Source organism: Carettochelys insculpta, chromosome 10 (assembly GCF_033958435.1).
Source record: "Carettochelys insculpta isolate YL-2023 chromosome 10, ASM3395843v1, whole genome shotgun sequence".
NCBI lineage: Eukaryota > Metazoa > Chordata > Testudines > Carettochelyidae > Carettochelys > Carettochelys insculpta.
In genome coordinates this window covers 6,046,475-6,060,846 of record NC_134146.1, presented here as the reverse complement: position 1 = coordinate 6,060,846, position 14,372 = coordinate 6,046,475, and the positions used below count along the sequence as shown (strand labels likewise).

The 14,372-nt window shown below is 49.4% G+C and overlaps 1 protein-coding gene across 3 annotated transcripts in view; it reads left to right on the top strand.

The window, feature by feature from the left end:
• Positions 1 to 14,372, top strand: part of NGEF (neuronal guanine nucleotide exchange factor) — a 100,791-nt gene that overhangs the window by 72,536 nt on the left and 13,883 nt on the right. For all 3 annotated transcript variants that reach the window (XM_075004511.1, XM_075004510.1, XM_075004512.1), the window contains 4 exons: positions 5,078 to 5,238; positions 5,459 to 5,611; positions 6,878 to 7,007; positions 9,124 to 9,198. In XM_075004511.1, coding sequence (XP_074860612.1) covers positions 5,078 to 5,238; positions 5,459 to 5,611; positions 6,878 to 7,007; positions 9,124 to 9,198 — 519 coding nt within the window. The remainder of the gene's footprint in view (positions 1 to 5,077; positions 5,239 to 5,458; positions 5,612 to 6,877; positions 7,008 to 9,123; positions 9,199 to 14,372) is intronic.

Sequence of the window (14,372 nt, the reverse complement as noted above, 5' to 3'; positions counted from 1 at the left end):
GGACACTTCCTGGAATGCCTCTTGGGTTTATGTAGGGCAAGAAGCCAATTAGGAGCCATACAACTGTGTCCATCAAAACCTTGAGGTGGGACATCCATGGTCTGTGCTCACAGAGGGTCATGGGAAGTGGAGTGCAAGTTCATTATAGCTGCAGCTGGTAGCTCTAGAGGCCTTGGTGCTAGACCCAGGGGCCTTAAATTAAACCCCTGCCCCAAGGAAGTCCTTGTCAGCTCTGTTTTATTGAGGTGAGCCTCATGGAAGGACTCCGTGAGATCATGGGTATGGACTTGGGACATCTGCTCACAGGATTAGACCCTCCAGAAGCACTCCAGGGAGGGCACCAGAGAACATACTTCCCAAAGCTTTTTTGAAAGACCATCTCACAAGTCACTCTACCACTGCCTCTCCCTCCCAGGGCATAAATGCAGAAATGCCTCTCCCTTCCAGGACATTGGGCATGTACGACCTTATGCTCTAGTTGCCATGGGATGTCGCAGGACTCATAGCATGGAGCTGGACAATCTACAAACCACTGCTGGGTTCACAGGCTTCTTGCTGCATCTAATGGCACACTTCCTCCAAACCACGTGCATGTTGCTCCAGCAGGATGATGATGAGGACCAGTCAGATTCCCTCACCCAGGTCCTGGTGCTCCTGCTGCTGCGTGGTACCTCCTGTCCCCTGTACACCATGAAGTGCCGCTTCTGGCAGTGTGACACCAGCTCTGACTGGTGGGACTGTGTAATCCTGCAGGGACAGGACAATCGGCAGTGGTTGTGAAAGTTCCACATGATGAAGGCCACCTTCCAGGAGCTCTGTGAGTGGCTTTCCTCTGCTCGCAAGTGAAAGAACATCTGCACGAGACCCGCCATCGCCCTGTGGAAGCTCACCGTGCCAGACATCTACTGCTCCATTGAGAACCCGTCCAGCATGGGGAAATCCACTGTCAGGATTGTGCTCCTGCAGGTTACCCATACCATCGACCAGGTGCTGCTGTGCACAAGTCATCACTCTGGATAACATGGGCACTTTCATGGATGGATTTGCTGTCATTAACTTCCCCAGCAGCAGAGGGTTGGAGCGGGGCCCTAGAGGGCACACACATCCCCATCATGGCCACCTCCCACAGAGCAGCAGACTATGTCAACTGCAAGGGCTACTTTTCCATGGTGCTGCAGGCCTTCGTGGACTGCAAGGGCTGCTTCACAGACATCAACATGGGATGGCTGCGAAAGGTTCATGATGTACACATCCCCTGGCCTCTTCCAGAAGATGCATGTCAGCACCTTCTTCCCCAGTCACACCATCAGAGTCCGGGAAGTGGACATGCCCATTGTCGTCCTGGGCTATGTGGCCTACAACTTGCTCCCCTGTCTCATGAAGCCCTACATGGGCAGCCTGGACCCTGGCAAGAAGGACTTCAACATCAGGCTGAGCAGGAGCTGCATGGTAGTGGAATGTGCATTTGGCCATCTCAAGGGAAGGTTCCAGTGTCTTCTCACCCACCTGGGCCTTATTGAGTGCAGCATCTCCTTTGTGGTGGTGGACTGTTGTATGCTTCACAATTTGTATGAGAGCAAAGGGGAAGCTTTTCTGCCAGCATGGAGGGCTGAGGCAGAATGTCTGATCAGGGGCTATGAGCAGCTGGACATGGGGCTATATGCAGAGCACATAAAGGGGCTGTACTCATCAGGGAGGTCTTGAAGGACAGTTTTCTGCAGGGCCAGCTCCAAGACTCTCCCCTGTGCCTCTTCATAAGGGGCCACTACTGTCCCGTTTGTGCCTTTCATCCCTCATTTCTCACCGTCCCCTCCCCGCCTTCTCTGCAGAACAAATACTAAAGAATGCTTTCTGGAACAAAAATGAGTTTATTGGAGGACGTACAACTGGGGATGGAAGGGGACAGGAACTTGGAGAGGGGCAGGGTGTTCAGGGATGGGTCTGTGAGCACTGCCTGCCTTTATATGGTGGGGAGGCCACAGCTGCCTGGTGGGTCCTGCTGCCCTGTGTTCTGGGTCCCTGACAGCCCCTGTAGTGACTGAGAGGGGAAGACTGGGGATGTGGGGGTGGCTGATGGCTTACCACATTCGAGACACCAACTGGTCGACTGCCATGGCCATAGTGTCCTGCTGGCACCTCAGGTGGTCCTAGGCAGCCCAGCAGTGCTCCCAGTCCACTCGGCGCTCTGCCTGCTCCTCCTCCAGGCCCTCCATGATGATTCACAGGCAAGTCTTCTGCTCCCAGACCTGGTCATCTCAAGAACGCTTCCCCTGCCAAACAGAGAAGGCTGAGATGTCCTGGTAATAGTGTGCCAGAACGGAGATGTAGTGCCTCTGCATACATGCAGCCCTTGACACAGAGCAAGCCGTCCCAGATGGGGTTTTGTTCCTGGCTTGCTTTCTTACGAGGCTCCTTCCCGGTAGCTGAGCAGATCAGTAACTTGAGTTCTTGGGGAACTGTGGTATCTAGGAGGACACTGGACTTAATAATACATGGGGTCTTCATGGCTTCACCTTTTTGAGACAAGGCATCAACTGTCTTGTGCTGGCCCTCCGGGTGGTACACAATGTGGAAATTGAAGAGGGTGAAGAATAGGACCAAGTGAAGCTGATTCTCTGGTTCAACACTCTGGCTTGGCAGATGTGCTCCTATATTTTGTGATCTGTGTATTCTTGTACTGGGGACCATGCGCCCTCCAGATAATGTGCCATTCTTCAATGGCTGCTTAGATGGCTAGAACCTATCTAGAATTCCATAGCTCTGTTACACCAGAGTTAGTTTCCATGAATAGTAGGCTCAAGGCTGAAGGTACTGTTGGGGACCACGTCTTTTTGTGGAGAGTGGCTCTAATTGCCACATTGGAGGCCTCAGTCTCAATAAAGGATTCTTCTGGGTTGGAATGGGTCAGGACTGGGGCACCAGTAGATTTTGCCTTTATCCGCTTCAATGATTGTTGGGCCTCTGGAGGCTGGATAAAGTGGTATATTTGCAGAGAAGCGCTGTTAATGGAACTGTTGGCCTGAAAATCCAGAGTTCAAAGACCTATTAAAGTTAGTAACTCCAAGAAGTGTTGTAACTCCTTGGTGTTTCTGGAGGGTGCTCAGGTTTGTACTATCATCACCTTCTAGAGGTTCATTTGGATGACACTGGGGTCCAGCTGTGTGGCAGTAATGTGTGTCCATAGTGCAGCATTCTCATTCTGTGGCTGGGCCACCTGCTGCTTTAGCATCTGGTTGTCTGCAGAGTGTTGTGCCAGGTGGGGCCTGGAGTGCTTTGCTTGACTCTCAAAGCTGGGTGAACCGCCTGTGGAGAACATGGTGCTGTATTGTGAGTTGTGATAACTGGGCTGAGAGTTGCAGTGAAGTTCGTTGTCCAGTCTAGTCAGTGTGCCAGTCAGGTTTTATTGTCCGAATCAGGAGGAATCCAAATCAAGCCAAAGCCAAGTCAGTAATTCAAGAGTAAGGAACAGGAATGGTCATGGTAGCTCCAGAAGATCTGTGCTCTTATATAAACACTTCCTCTTGAATTGATTTAGGCCAGTGCTGATCAGGAGCCTGCTGTTTATCAAACCACTGAGATAAAGCTTCCCATGGGCTGTGTCCACAGTGGATCAGGGGAAGTGGAACTCAGGTTGATTACAGGTGCAGGCTGCAGCGGGCGTGGTGGGCTTCCTGTTAGCTCTACAGGCCTGAGTTCTAGATCTGTGGGGCCTTACATGGAGAGTAATTCTGCAGTAATTGTTTAGATACCTTCCTCAGTGCCACCTCCTTGTAGATCCTCATTGCTGGCCAGTTTCTCAGGAGGGGATCTGTATTAAACCGGCTCAAGAGAGAGAAGTTATTCACCCATAACTTGAGTTCATCAAATAGATTATTGGCATAATTCCCCACCTACCCATCTTCAGAGTTTACAGGACTTTTGGGGAAGTTGAAATAACTGAAATTGTTCCAGGGCTCTGCCTTATTATATACTCTTGTATAGAGTGTTCCATGGCATGAGGCTGGTTCTTTTCCTAACCTCCCCTTCACCCCACAAACATTCAACACTTTCTAGAGCTCAACCTTTCCCCAACTATGGTACCTCTTTCAGGAGTCTGATTTGTCTTGCATATCCCAAATTTCACTTCCATTTAAAAACTCCTTGCTTACAAAATTAGACATAAAAATACAGAAATGGCACAGCGCATTACTGAAAAGTTCTTATTTTTACCACATAATTATAAAATAAATCAATTGGAACATCATTGTTGTAGCCCTGGAAGACCTCCAGATTTTTATGGTATGCACAGGCACATCCTATGAGTTTAGAGCTGTATATTCTTTTGTAACTCCAGTTACTGGTAAGCTGTTTGGTTTTGAGGCTCTATAGTTTTCCTATAACTATGGTAGAGTAGGTTGGTTCTGCAGTGCAGTGCACCCAGTTGTACAGCTTTGTTTTGTCAGCAAACTAACATGCAGGACCCAGAAGAGGCAAAGGCAGAAGTTGTGTGCCTACCAAGGCCATTTCAGAGCCACTTTCCTAGCTATACACATATGCAGTGCATGAGGAGATGTTACTGCTGCATACTTTGGCTGGGTCTACACTTGCCCCAAACTTTGAAGGGGGCATGTTAATCAGGGTGATGGGAGATTACTAATGAAGTGCTGCAGTGAATAAACAGCACTTCATTAGGCTAATTCTACCCTGTGGCAACTTCGAAGTGTCAAACTTTTGAGGAGTAACGGGACTTCGAAGTGTCCATGCCTACACACGTGCCAGCACTTCGAAGTTTGATGCTTCAAAGCTGCTGCAGGGGCGAATTAGGCTAATGAAGTGCTGTGTATTCACCACAGCACTTCATTAGTAATCTCCCATCACCCTGATTAACATGCCCCCTTTGGGTTGGGGACAAATGTAGACAAGCCCTTTGAGTTTTTATTGTATTTTGGAGCTAAACTGACTGATGCATCAGTGGCTGACTAACTATCCATAACTGTATCAGTAGCACGTAGCATGATCATTTTTGTTATCCCTAACCAAACCTGTGAGCTTTCAGAGGCTATGTTGTTGATGTTTCTTTTTGTGGATTTTCTTTTAGGCCATGTTTGAACTCGTCACTTCTGAAGCCTCATACTACAAGAGTCTGAATCTGCTGGTGTCTCACTTCATGGAAAATGAACGTCTGAAAAAGATCTTACATCCGTCTGAGGCTCATATCCTCTTCTCCAATGTTCTGGATGTCATGGCTGTCAGCGAGCGGTAAGACAACTGCTATTAGCCTTTTGACTCTGTTGAGTTGGTATCACGGTCTTGCTACTAGCTCAGATACCTTTTGTTCTGGAGGAATAAAGGAGCCTGAAAACTTAACTCTTTTTAAAGAATCTGTAGTGGTACTAATTGTTTTCCCCCTCCAAATGGTTTAAATCGGAGCTTTTAATTGTGAGTCGTGATTAATAGGAATTCTGGGTTTTTCATCTAGTTTCCTCTTGGACCTTGAGCAGCGGGTGGAAGAGAACATTGTGATCTCAGATGTGTGTGACATTGTGTACCAGCATACAGTTAATCACTTCTCGGTGTACGTAACCTATGTCTCCAACCAGACCTACCAGGAGAGAGCCTACAAGCAACTTCTGTGAGTGCTATTGTCTGACCCTGAATTACCTGCAAAAAATCTAACACCAAATTTTGTACTTGCGATGCCAGCATATTATTTTTAATTTGGCATTTGCAGGAGATTGGTAAACTGGTTTGGAAAATATAAGGCCTCTCCTTTCCCTGAACTGGAGCTGAACCTATTTAAACAAAGCATACAGATAGTTTAAATTTTATTTGAAGGGTCAGATGAAGTTCAGAGTCTTTTGGGTCTCAGACAGAAGGACTAGTATAATAAATAGGCTGATTCAGTCAAGGTTTAAGCAAACAGGAAAACTTTACAGTGCTTATCTGCTGCTGTAGGTTGGAGTTTCACCCTGCATTTAGCTCGACACTCTGAGGCATGCAATTACAGACTATCATGGATTTGGTAATTCAAAGAGTCATGCAAAGCTAAGAATACCTGCCTGCCTTATGAATAATTATTTTGTTTAATCTTCAACTGCACTTCCAAGTATACGCATTAAAGACCGATTTCAAACAAAATTAATAGTATCCTCACATCTGTGCTGTTTTTGTCAGCTAGGACTCCAGTAGCGTAAGCTTCCTCATAGCAAGTCGTTTTAAGGGCCAGGAAATACATCACATAGAGTGAGCTTTCTTGGAATAGTACTTTGTTTTTACCAGTTAGGAATTCTGAGATTCCTCACTGCAGCACTGTATTCATCCTAGCAATACATCTACCACTGGGAACTCCAAATAGCAGAACCCTGGCAATGCCAGGTGGATCTCCAGTGGTGTGAGCTGCTTCACTACAGTGCCAGATAAGACGCTTCATCCTGTTAATGACAGCTAAGATTACTGGAGCTTGAATCCCTTTATGGCATGGCTTATTCCTAAAACTGTGTGGATTTTACCTTGCCACAATGATCCAACTGTGTAAAAATGTATAATTATGCCTCTGACTCACCTACTTGGACACATACCCCATTCACACACTCCTACACACTCAGCATGTGCTGCTAAATCTATATGTGCTACACATGTGACTCCACTACGGTGACTCGTACATTAAGTCTGTTTTTCCATCCCCTCATGCTATAAATAGATTCAAACTTAAACCAAAAATACATTGCCAAGTGTTTGGTAATTTTATTCCCCCCCCCTTTTTTTTTTAAGAGAAGATCAGGCAGGGGAAGGGAGTAATATGGAAAGCAGCATCACACACAGACATGCTCATTCCAAACACAGGTCTGATACACAAGGAAGTGATCAAAGCACTTTCAATCTGTCTGTCTATTCTCAGCCAAGATAAGACAGCTTTCCGGGAGGTGATATCACAGTTGGAGATGGATCCCAAGTGCAAAGGCCTACCCTTCTCATCCTTTTTGATTTTGCCATTTCAGAGGATCACTCGCCTCAAGCTGCTGGTGCAGGTACAGTTCTGCTCTGCTTTATCTTCTGACAGCCCCCCCCATGCTCCCTCCAGGACTCCTCTAGGTAGCTGTCATGGAGTGTTAGAGTTTTCATACTCTCACGTACACAGAGAAAGATGCACACATTCTTCCCCTGTCCCCCTCTCCCTCCCCACCAACCATGCTTAGTTAGACTCAGTATCAAAGCTAGAAGATACAGGATAACATTGGAGATCTGAAGAAGCGAAGAGCAGTGAAGTGAGCTGGCAATAGTTCAGGAGAGGGGTGCCATGAAAAGCATGAGGAAGAGCAGTGCCGGTTCTGAAGCTGAGGAAGCATAAGCCTGAATGATGAAAGGCCAGAAACAAGTAAGGTAGTCAGAGACGCATACACGTGTGTGGTCAGGGTGTAGAATGGATGGATTCTTATATTATCAGGGCTGGTGCAGTCAGGCTGAGGGGGAACAGGAAGCAAGAGGACAAGAGCTGAAGGCATTAATGGAGAAAAGCCATTTGAGACACAACTCATTATTTTCTTCTATAGGAAACTGCCCTGAAAGGAAATTACTAAATTGTCAAGGACACTGCCCTACATAAAGTGAGGCAGCAGTCCCCTTGTTCACACATACATCTTACACCTCTGCACAGCAGCAAGCCCTGCTTCTGGGGGCATGCTGTGGCACTGCTCAATGAACAATGTTACAGAACATAATGTTACACACAGAATTTCCTTCCCCCACAGAAATGGGCTGCAGTGTTGCTAGGCACCACTGGACTCAGCAGATCCCAGCTTGCACATGGAAGACAGTGTGGGATGGGGGTTGGGGAGAGGAAGTTAGAGGGATACTGGCACCTGCAGTCCCCAGCATGCCCTGGGGGAAGGTGGTGGTGGCTGGTAGGAAACTCCATACAAGCCTGGAACTGACCATCAAATGTTTCTCGCTCTGGACCTCTAGGATCTGGGAACCAGAGGGGAATGGGTGTTTGCAGGAGGGAGAGACCCACAGGTGGCCTCTGGGGCAGGATGGGGTGTGACTGTCTAGACCAGGAGGGCACTGCAGCTGGTCTCTGGAGTGCGGGAAGGACAGGGTGTACTTACCAGTGTTGGAGGGCCCTGGGATTTGGCTGTGGGAAAAAAGGGGTTTAGGTGTATTGACTGGGGTGGGCTCTACATGTGGGCTCTGCAGGGGGAAGGGTAGTGGGTATCTCACTTAGCTCAGGCAGGAGGTGGAATTGGGGCAGAGAAATAGGAACTGAGCTGTCATAGGAGGTTATTTAATTCTCTACTGCCAGGGAATTTTTGTGTGTCTGTATTGTTGCAGACATACTTGCTGACAGGTATTTTGAAGTAAATTACTAAAATAATAACGACTGATGTGATTATATAGTGTTATTTTCACAGCTAAAATTTGCAGAATTTTTAATTTTTTTGCATAGGATACTCCCACCAGTATGCTAACCTAAGAGACAGGCAATTATTTGAGCACCAAATGTCTCTTCACACTGTTTCACTGTTGCTTCCCCCATATTTATCTAAAGAGACCACCTTGTCCTGGGTGTGTGTGTGTGTGTGAGAGAGAGAGAGAGAGAGATAATATAGTACTTTGTGTGTGTATGTGTGAGTGAGAGAGAGATAATATAGTACTCGAGAGGAGTTGTAGCAACAGGTAGCCTTGGAAATCTCTATCCACAGAACAAGTTCAACAGCGGTTGTCATCCACTCACTGTCTTCCAATGTACTTCAGCCCTGCCCTGGAGGGATTCCTTCTAGCGATGAGGGGAAAGTTCAGAATGAGTGACATGCTGTCTACAGAGATTAATAGTGCTACCAACTGATGCTGGGTCGAGTGGCTTTTAATAGCATGTGCGCTTGTTCACTAGGTCCTAGTCTGAGACCATGACACTCATTTTACGTAGGTTACTCAACAGCCATTTGATGAGAATAGCTTTCAGTTACTAACAATATTGAGTTACCTCTGACCCAGCAACCTAGTGGGGAAAGACTTCATATTCTGTTACCTGGCCGATATTTATTATTGTTGATAGTCAGATTTGGCCAAGAGGGTAATAGCGTCTGAAAAATGGTCTGTGCTATCAAGCAAACTGAAAAATTAATTCCACTTTTGCCTCCTATGCAGAATATTCTCAAGAAAGTGGAAGAGAAATCAGAGAGGGAAACCACTGCCCTTGAAGCACACAAAGAGCTGGAAACAGTAAGTCTGGTGGCAAGTTTCAGAAGACTAGATTAGCCAGTGTCCTCAGTCTTGAAAGAGGTACTTGAGCCACACGCATTCCTGGTGTAATTCCCCTGACCTCAGTGGAGTTACATCAGAGATAAATTTGTCTCATTACGTAATAAAGTAATTATTGCCCCTTATTCTCCAAAGGGCAGACCATGCTAGCAAATAATAGAGGAATTGCTCTTGTTAGACTGTACATTTGCTCTGTAGGGCTATGTCTACACTAGAGGGCCAGACTACCAAGTGTGTTCTGTAGACAGTAAGTCAACAGATTGTATCGCTTTTGTTGACAGTCATACCCAGCTCCCCACAAGGAAGAATGCCCCTGTTGACACAGATCTGCCAACACAAGGTGGGTCTAGACGTTCTGTGGGGCCATCTGTTAACAGAAAAGGACTCCAGGGCACCGCACATGTGCCATGGGGGACACCCTGTCAACAGCAAGCAGCAGTCTATGGTTTCTGCTGTCAGGCCCTCTTAAAGCCACAGAGAGCCCAGGAAACCCTGTGGCAGGAAGCTGAGAGAGTGGAAGCAGCAGGGCTCCAGGCTGCAATCCCTCACAGCCACCCCAGAACCGAGAGCATCACAGATGGCCAAGCAATAGGAACCCTCAAGGGGCCAGCCGGAGGGATCCCAGGAGTCACCCCAGGGCACCAAGAGGTGTGCCCCCTCCTGGACCAGGGCTGAGGTCTGGGCCCTCTTCGACCTGTGTGGAGGAGGAGGAGATACTGCAGGATCCCAAAGCAGGTGGTGGAACGCCCTCATTTATATCTGGATGGTCACTGCGCTGGCGGAACTGTCCCTCCCCCTGCCAATCCATGGAGTAGGTCCAGATGAAGGTGAAGGAGTTTTGCCAGGGCTTCCTGATGCTCTGGGGTAGGACCTGCCCTTATTACAGGGAGCTCCATGACATCTTGGGCACTGTTGACATGGCACTGTAGCCCCCTCCCCGACTGCAGCTGGACCACTAGGAGAAGGAGGAACAGCCCTCCGACCTCAACCTCTGTCAGAGCCAGAGGCTGACACAGCCTCAGAGGCCATCATCACCCTCGAGCCAGTCACCGCCAGCCATCCCACCTCCCAGGCATTTTTGGAGCTAGGCAGGAGTCCCTCTGGTGAGTACCCCTTGCATCACACACCCCCTGGTGTGGGAGGCAGGTGCAGATGGGTCATGTTGCAAGTGTTGTGTGGCCAGCTCAGGTGGGACGTGCACAGGTGTGTGGTGGGGGGTGCCAGGGAGGGTCAGGCTGCTCCCAGTTCACCAACCACCCATGAGGGGACCCCTCTGTGGCCAGACACCCCCCTTGGCCACTAGCCCATCAAGCGCAGGGGGCGGGGGGGAGGGGGCAGAGTTGTGGTCAGTCCACTCCTGGAGGCAAGGCAGCATTTCCGTGCAGGAGGACTCCTTGTGCAGGCCACGCATGGCTCTGCTCCCAAGACCTCCCAGGCCCTTGACATCAGGGATATGGATTTCTACTCATAGTGGGGGCAGGGCCTCAGGGGCTGCACTACATGAATGACTCACCATCTCTCCTCCTTGTCTTCCTTACAGCTGCACCTACACCATCTAAGGGCTGGGCCAGCCCCACCCCAGCACCAGGGCAAGCATGCAGCCAGAGGGACCATCGCCGCATCTGCGAGGATCTCCAGAGGAGCCACAGTGCCGCCCTCTGGAGAATGACTGACATCATGGAGCTGCAGGTGCGGGATGACAGGGAGTGGTGGTCTTGGGCCTGGGACCCACTCATGTCCCTCTTTGATGCTACCACTGCCATCTGGCGGGACATGATGGCCTAGCCACCGGCTCCTCTGCCTTGCCCCCACCAGCTGTCCTACAGGGCATCCTGGACCTTCTGCAGTGGCTGAGGACCATGCCCACTGCCCTGCTCCCCAGGCCCTGCATCACCTCCACTGCCTCTGTACCTCCCCCTGCTTCTGGCCCCAACCCAGCCCTGACAGGGTCCCTTAACCTGCAGCAGGAGGGGATCCCAGGGTCGATGCTGCTCAGGATCCCAGGACCAACACCACTTGGGGTCCCACTCCCCCTCAGGTTTGCAGCCCCCTAGTTCCCCATGTTTTGAAGCCCCCCCAACCCCGTCCCAAGACCACTCCATCCAAGTTCTGATGCCTCCTGTCCCCCACACACTGTACATAGTTCACTGCACTGCCCTGTTTGTAAATAAATTTTTATTATGTCATTTCCTTTGCACTGTTTTTTATTTTTGGTTCAGTAAAACAGTTATTTCAGCACCACATCCACATCTCTCTCTATTGGGCAGTGGTTTGGTGGGGGGTTGTGGTGGGAATGGGATAGGGCTGTGGGCCTGAGGCCCCTGCTGGGGGTGCCCTGGGGAGGATTACTGAGGGCTGTTGGAGAAGCTGTCTTTCAGTGCCTCCTGAATCCACACTCCCTCCCAAGGGGCCTGGTGGATCGGAGCTGCACCCAGCTGCTCATACAGCTGGCAGCCTCCCCACACCCCAGGAGGAAGGGCTCCCCTTTCCCCTCCACTGTTTTGTGCAGGGCACAACACGTGGCCATAACTTGAGAGACATTGTGCTTCCCTGCACCCTGGTGGGCGAGCAGGCACCTGAAGTATGCCTTGAGGTGGCTGAAGGCATACTCAGCCTGTGTCCTGGCCTGGCTGAGGTGGGCATTGAAGAGTTTCTGGCTGGGACCCAGCTGGCCATTGCAAGGCTTCATGAGCCAGGCCATGAGGGGGTAGGTCACGTCCCCCACAATGCACAGTGGCATTTGATCATCACTGACCACCAGCGCATGGCAGGTGATGAATGTGCCCACCTCCATTCTCCAGCAGAGACTGTAGTTTTGGAACACATGGGCATGATGTGCCCAGCCTGACCACCCAACATAAATGTCTGTGAACTGGCTATAGTGGCCAAGCAGAGCCTGCAGCACCATGTAGATGTATCCCTTTTGGTTTATATGCTTGGCTGCACTATTCTCTGGGGCATGGATTGGATGTGGGTCCCATCCATAGCCCTGATGCAGTTTGGGAACACCAAGGTGGTGAATCTGGCCACAACTGCATCCACATCTCCCATACAGATAACCCTCTGCAGCAGGATGGTGTTGATGGCCATCACAACCTGCAGAGGAAGGGGCCCGAACACACAGGTCATGGACTAAGGGAGTAAGTCCCTGGGCCCCTCCTACCCCCGCAAGCTCTCCAGGAACCCTGACCTCCAAGGCTGTCCCGGACACCCCCCTGCCTGCAGCAAGAGGGCTGTGCAAGGATGGGGCAGCACAGGGCTGCACCCCTGACCCTGCTTTCCAAGAGTCTGCCTTGGGTGGGACATCCTACCTCTCACTCCCCCATGGAGGGACTGCATCCCGAGAGTGCTTTACCTCCATGACAGTGAACTTCCCCATGCCAAACTGGTTTCCCACCGAGTGGTAGCTGTCAGGGTTGGTGAGCTTCCACAAGGCGACTGTGGAAGTTCTGGAGCCGATACTGGACATCCCACTGCCCCATGAACAGCCAGAAATGGTGCAGTGTGTCCAAATCTGCCTGTGCACCCAGGGGGGCCAGGTGCAGGTGTGACAGCCCAGCAGCAATGATGAGCTCCTCGTAGGTGATATTGAGCTCGCCCTCCATGAGGAAGAAGAGGAGAGCCAGCAGGAGGTGCAAAAGGTTCTGAGGCACCTGTGTGTGGGGCCAGTGCACGCCTGGGGGGGCTGCTCTGGCATCGTGGCTTACTGGACAGTGCTCTGCGTCCCAGAAAGTGTCAAAGCCCTGTTCTACCAGCGGCGATGTCCCTCATGGAAGCAGGCATGCCTCAGCATGGGCAGGGAACAGGTGTTTGGGCAGGGCCCTCAAAGGGCACCCGTTGCTAGGGCCCCTGGAGGGAAATGCTGACCTGTCTGCTGTGGTTCCTTGTGGCCGTTTTGTTGAGAGAGTGGCCGGGCAGTCTGGACACGATCTGTCGACAGAAGTCTTGTCACAAGAGATCATCCAACAGGTCTGTCAGCAACTCACTAATCTAGACATAGCCTAGGAATTTCTGGTGAGAAGAGTTGTCCCCATGCTTCAGAGACTATTAATTGTTTTTGTAGGCGCTTGAAGGTTATGGAGTCCAGGTGGAATATCTAATTAGTTACTTGCAGTAGTGGACTGTGATGGGGGTCATCTTTCATCCTGTGGCACAACTTACTTGCCTGCTGTAAAATAGCAGCTTCTTTAAAGAGGTGTTTTATTATGACAGTAATCCTCATTCCAAAGCAGTCTGTAGGGAGGCGTGGTAGAGTGGGGAAATTAAATTAAGCTGGTTATTTCCAGCACACTGCCTGCCAGAGTACACATTTTTGGATAGTCATAGAATGTGCCATTGTGCCTTGTGCCATTGTCCACTGGGGATATCATAATGGTGGGTCAGGGTCCTCTTGCTCTGTGTTTATGGGGAAGTATATGTAACAACCTCTGTGCTAAACATATGGAGATCCTGCAACTTTGTTCAGAGCAGAGGTCCCTGGAAGAGATTATTGCTTGCAAGCTGTTTTGTGAGCGCATCTTTTCCACTGTAACCACACATGTTGCTGTAAGAATATACAGACTTCTGCATTACTGACTTCTCCTCCAGTGGGAAGCCTCATCCCTACCCCCAACATCATCTGTATCTTGACCGAAGGGTGACAATGTCTTATTGAAATGAAGCCTTACCTTCCTTCTCCTCTGTACAAAACTCATACTGCGTGTATACTTCCTGGATTGAACATATGGAATAAGAGGTGATTTGTAACGTTGTAGGATTTGGGGAAATATAGTTTGATTATAGCTGTTGTCCCTGCTAGAGACCAGAATATTGGAACAACATTGCAGTCACTATCTGAATATAGTTTAGGTAAGTACCCTATGACCTCTAACTATAAATTTTCCTAAAATTAAATCCTTTTCTTTCTGTTCATCTTTAAGTGAATTTAATGATGGCAAAAAGAACTCACTTGACAGCACCAAAAATGGATCAGTGTTTATTAGTCAGTTCACACCAAGAATTACCTTAGCGGCAAGTATTGCGATAGAATCTGCATACAGGATGAAACTTTTCTATGTGTGCATCATTTGTGGCCTGGAACTCCCACAACTGACAGCATTTGGTTAAGAACAGAGATTTCTGCAAAGCTCTGTGTT